This window comes from Lotus japonicus, chromosome 1 (genome assembly GCF_012489685.1).
Source record: "Lotus japonicus ecotype B-129 chromosome 1, LjGifu_v1.2".
In the NCBI taxonomy this organism is placed as follows: domain Eukaryota; kingdom Viridiplantae; phylum Streptophyta; class Magnoliopsida; order Fabales; family Fabaceae; genus Lotus; species Lotus japonicus.
The window spans coordinates 101022981-101028197 of record NC_080041.1 but is presented as its reverse complement, the minus strand read 5'-3'; the positions used below and the strand labels follow the sequence as shown (position 1 = coordinate 101028197).

General features: G+C 36.5%; 1 protein-coding gene across 1 annotated transcript; it reads right to left on the bottom strand.

The window, feature by feature from the left end:
- Positions 1 to 3733: 3733 nt before the first annotated feature.
- On the bottom strand, positions 3734 to 5166 carry LOC130715056 (phospholipase A(1) DAD1, chloroplastic-like). Its single transcript, XM_057565052.1, has one exon. It carries the CDS (start codon positions 5021 to 5023, stop codon positions 3734 to 3736), a length of 1290 nt encoding a protein of 429 aa, XP_057421035.1. The 5' UTR covers positions 5024 to 5166.
- Between the last annotated feature and the right edge of the window lie 51 nt (positions 5167 to 5217).

Below are 5217 nucleotides of genomic sequence, written 5' to 3'. Positions count from 1 at the left end.
TGAGGATATGTTGGTTTTTCTTCTCGTGTAGAAATTAAGTGGTCAGCACTCTTTCAAGTTGATAAGTATGGCTTCTTTGGCTAGTTAAATATATGCTCTTTTTTAATGAATAGATGTTGCTCATTTCTTCATGTTCCGGTGACCTCTCTCATTGACATGTCGAGAGTAAGAGGCCACTCAATTTTTTTATATATTTAAAATTAGAGTGAAGAGTTGATATCGTTTAAGGTAGGAAAAATTGTTGGGTTTAAAGAGCACTTATCGAAGACTTACATTTACCTTACTTTAGAGGATTAGTGAAGATTCGAACATATGACCTGTCAGATACGAAACGAAACATTGTCATACTCAATTAAACCAACCTTTTAGGTTAGAGGCCACTCATTTGTTCTATAAAGGAATGCTAGGTCTGAATTTTTTCCATGTGATTTAATAAACTCGATTGATACATTTACAAAAAAAAAATCACTTTCTAATGAGTGATCAATTTACAAGATATGTAAGTTGACATTTTTAAAAACAGATCTATCATAGTGTGTTGTAGAAATTGTAAAAAAAGTCTTGGTAGCAGTCTTCCTATTTTATCATTGTTTCAATAATGGTGGGGTTGTCTAGGGTACAACACATATTTGGGTGATGTACCAGTACATTACTTGTAACTTAAAAACATTAAGATTTGTAACTTAATATTATTATTCATAAAAGTTTCAACTCAACTAATCTAATATTGTTATTTGTAAAAATTTAAGTAATATTTTTTACCTCACTCAATACAAAAGCCCAAAAGTGACGCAACAATCATTTTAGCATCTTTATCGGGACATGCGTTAAAAGGGTTGAAGCTAATATTTTGTATCAGCGTTGAGTTCAAAGCATACAATGATAGCGTATGGTATTCTTTGAAAAATAATCATCATTTTTACACATTTTACTAATCATAACTATATAGCTCTATCTACCATTGAAAAACGAACAACAGATGAAACTGGATTACTATTAATTCCTAAATAAATTTTACGTTATTGCCGTAAAAAATAATTCTAACATATATCTAATAATTATTAGACATTTCTAATAACAATCATAATAAAAAACAATTCTCATAAGCAATAATACACAATAATAAGTAATAATTTTAGTTTCAAAAAAAATATTAATAATTTAATTATTTTATTACAATTATTTCATTGGTCTAACACATGATCCAATACTTTCATCTTTATTTTTTTTTCCTCACCTCTTATTGATAGCACTAATTCTTTTTTAGAGCTATCCTGTCAATTCAGTTATGATCCATACACTAACAATACATTACATACACCTGCCCAATATCCAATTTTTATTTTCAACCTTAATTCATTCACATTCTAAATTATTTTCACTCTATTTTCACTTAATTTTATTTTTACATCTCTCATCATTCTTTATTTTATCATGCATCACATCTCATACTTTTTTTTTCTCTGTTCTTCCTATCTCTCTCCACCCGTTTTTCACTTAAACTAAAGTTTGAATAAAAGATTATGGTTCTCTTTCAATCTCTTATTTCTTATCACATTATCATATCATGTATAATGTCCCCGAGAGTTAGCTCAGGTGGTTGGAGCTAAGAGAAATAAGAGTTGAGTAAGATGAAGGGTGAAGGGTCCAGGTTCGAACCCTGAAGAGAAACTAATTTACTAACATTTTTCTATAAAAAAATATATCATATATAACATTTTCTTACTTTTTTTTCTTTTCCCTTTCAATTTGAGTGTCTACACTCAATGGCCTACCGGTTAACATTTTACCCGTACGAGAATATATATAATGAATATACAATGGCATGTTACACATTGCTCTCTATTAGTATTTCCTGAATATGACTCTCTGCATTACTCTCTGCAACATCATAAACATGTTACCTGAGATAGTGACCTGAGATACACACGCACTCTAGTCCCTTCAAACGGACCCCGTCTGGAATGCTTCCATTAGTTTCAAGTCGATCAACACCCTGTTATATTAATACTTGCTCTTGATCACCAAACAAGTTAATTACAAATTAACAACTTTTCTCTATTTTTTGTTGATGACATGGTCATTAGTGGCTTGGATCAGGTATGCATATATCTAACAACATGCTTCATGCTTCCTTTCATACGAAAAATCTTGGTTGTCTTCATTACTTCAATGGTCTTGAGGTTCATTAATTCTCACTCTAATGGCATCTTTCTCAATCAACATAAATACTAAAGATTTAATTTTTATGGCTGATCTTCAATCCGTATATATGTATTAGTGTTCTGGATGCTCCTCTGGAAGCCAATGTCAAATGTCATCTTACCACACGTACACATCATCATCTTCACATGAATGTTGTTCATCTCACCATTCGTTACATGAAAGGTACTTTTCATTGGGTTCTATTTTCTTTCATGGAGGTATGTCGTTGGTTGGTATTTTTCGTGGTTACACGAATCTTTTATAAGAAAAGTATTGATCACCATAAGTGGTTTAGGTATATTCCAACAAATGTTTCTCTGTATGCATCGGTTAGGAATCGAACCCTGAACTACATGCTTAATAAGTCAACATATCTAACAGTTGGCTACATCTTATTGGTATCAAATTCAATAAGTGTGCACAATTTGTTCCTAATTAGTTCACCATTGTGGTCTTTTATGTGTTATTCACACTGTCCTCAATCCAATTTTTCTTAAGCGCATTAAGCCTATGAATTATTACTCCAAAAAATACTCCCAATTAATCTCTCACAAATCACACCCAAAACCCCATATCCAAAAGCTTAAATCCAGAAAAACTGTTAGCAAAACCTTGAATGAAACCCCACCCTACCATCTTCTGCACCTTTTATTCTTCAATTCTTCTCAGCCAACCATACTCTTCTCCTTCTTCTTTCCTCTCACAATTGCAATAACAAGATTCATACAAAACCCAGATCCCAAATCGCATTCCTTAATTAAAGAGTTAGGTGTATGAGTCTTCTCACTTTAAACTATTCAACAATTTTTTTTATTCAATTAATGTGTAACTTTTTACTCACCCTTAATAGTATAATAGTATGATCTTCACTTAGAGAGAGGAAGACAAAGAGAGAATGAATGTATGTGAGTGCCTCAATGATTTATCTTATTGGTTAAAATCAAAATTTAATTTTTGCAAATGTGAAAAATGTGACCAAATATAGTATTTTCGTAAACTATAATAAAATATGTATACTATTTCCTTACACTTGAAGGTGATCTAGTGGGATTTTACACTCACTTCAATTCAAATCAGATCAAGTTTTTTACTTATGTACAATTAATGAAGGAGCATTGATTTAATGACACTCCACTTTATCTTCTATCTCATTTTCGCTCATCATATTTTTTATTTCACTCCTCTATTCCTATGGCTATGACTATATCCATCATATCTTTCATTTATTGTTTTTCTTATCTTCCTATATGTGCTAGTGCGTTTCAAGGCCTTGATCATTCCAAATAAAAGCATAGGATCAAAGCCAATTGTAACCCTGAATCGGAAGTTCCAGCAAGCAGGAAGGACCATATCACTTGCAAGGATCATACGAACTTGAATTGAATTGAAACTGAAATAGAAGTTCCATTCTCCACGTGATGATGAGTTGTAAAACAAAACTTCCATTCTCCACGTGCCCAAAAAGACATGTTAGTCTCGTAATTAAGCCTTCAAATGGATAGAATATTCATGAAATTATAACTCATAATCAAAGCCATGCTTCGGTCATGTAAGGACACGATGAACTCACAAACCCATTCACCAGGTGAAGATACGTCTTCAGATCATGACACGTGGCGACATCTCCACCCTTCAGGTACGGCGATTGAGAGTCACTGCTACTCAACCTCAGCTCCTGTCCGACATCAGCGTACACCAGCTGCATGTCCTCCACGCGCCGTCTCAGCCAGCCACGTAAGCTACCTACGTGGACACCATCACCCGCCACATCACCGTCTCGAACCACGAGCCCCGGCACTTTTGTGATGACATCATCAGAATTTACAATCCTCAGTATCCTCGTCCCGCTGTGTTCTAACTGTCTCCTGAACTCATCATTACCCACGCGGGGCCCACCGAAGGAAATTACCGTTACTAACGGCGCGTGTTTTACAGTGGTGGTTATATCGTACGCGCTCAGAATCGCGAGTGCGGCTCCAAGACTGTGACCGGTTATAGTTATGCTAAGTGGCTCATCACGGTAAGTTTTAATCAATTTTTCAACCTCTTCTCTCAACATCTCCTGCAAACTTGGACTTGTTTCTGTTTTGGAAACATAGAGACTCAAAAAACCATTCTCCACCATGCACTCATCATCTTCACCACCACAACCGTCACCGTCACCGTCACAGCCACCACACATGTGATTTGGCAGTGTTGTGAGGGTGGCGCGTAGATTTTCGAACCATTCCAAGCAAGTGCCGGTTCCTCTTAGAGCTATGACTATCTCACGCCGGCCGAGGCGTGCGATTTCCTTCTTATCGTGACAGACTGCCACATACCCGATCCAGCTTGATCTGGATCGGATGTGTGGTAGTTTGGATACGTTATCGATCCATTTTGGGAGCTTTATCCCGCAGGTGGCGCGGAGGTTCTTGGTTACCTTGTAGCTGGGTTTTCTCATCCCGGTTCGGGCGAGGAGCGAGGCCTTGGAGTAGCGGCATGTGGCGTAGGTGGAAGAGGAGGGGTTGAAGTCGAAGGAGCGATATGCAGCTTCTATGAAGTGGCCGTACCTCAGGATCTCTGATCGTAGGTTGTCATCAAGAGGGTCGAGCAAGCATTCCCAGTGGTTGAATCCCATGTATTGCATCCAATTTTGGCCTAGTTTAGGAGAGTGGCATTGGTCTTTATCTTGTTTCAGATTACCCCATGAGATTTGAGACTTGTTAAATGGCAAGGTAGGGGTTTTGGAGTACTGTGAGGGGAAAGTTGGGCTGTGTTTGGAGGTAGAAGGGAGAGTGTGTGGTTGTGTAGCTGCTCGAATTGCAGTAAGCCTCATAGTTATAGTTGTCTATGTTATATAGAATGTTTGCAGTTTTTGGGCTAATTATTGGCTAGCTTTGTGATTGGGGTATCTGATCTTCCTCACTAGTTGATAATTTGGGCGTTGCATGGCATTTATAATATGGAGAAAGGCTAGGGAAGTGAATGGACGGACGGTGGTGGAAAGTGAGAGAATAAAAAGTTTTGGGA

Bases quoted from the DNA above. Each gene is read 5' to 3' on its own strand.
- LOC130715056 (XM_057565052.1), bottom strand. From the start codon at position 5,023: ATGAGGCTTACTGCAATTCGAGCAGCTACACAACCACACACTCTCCCT.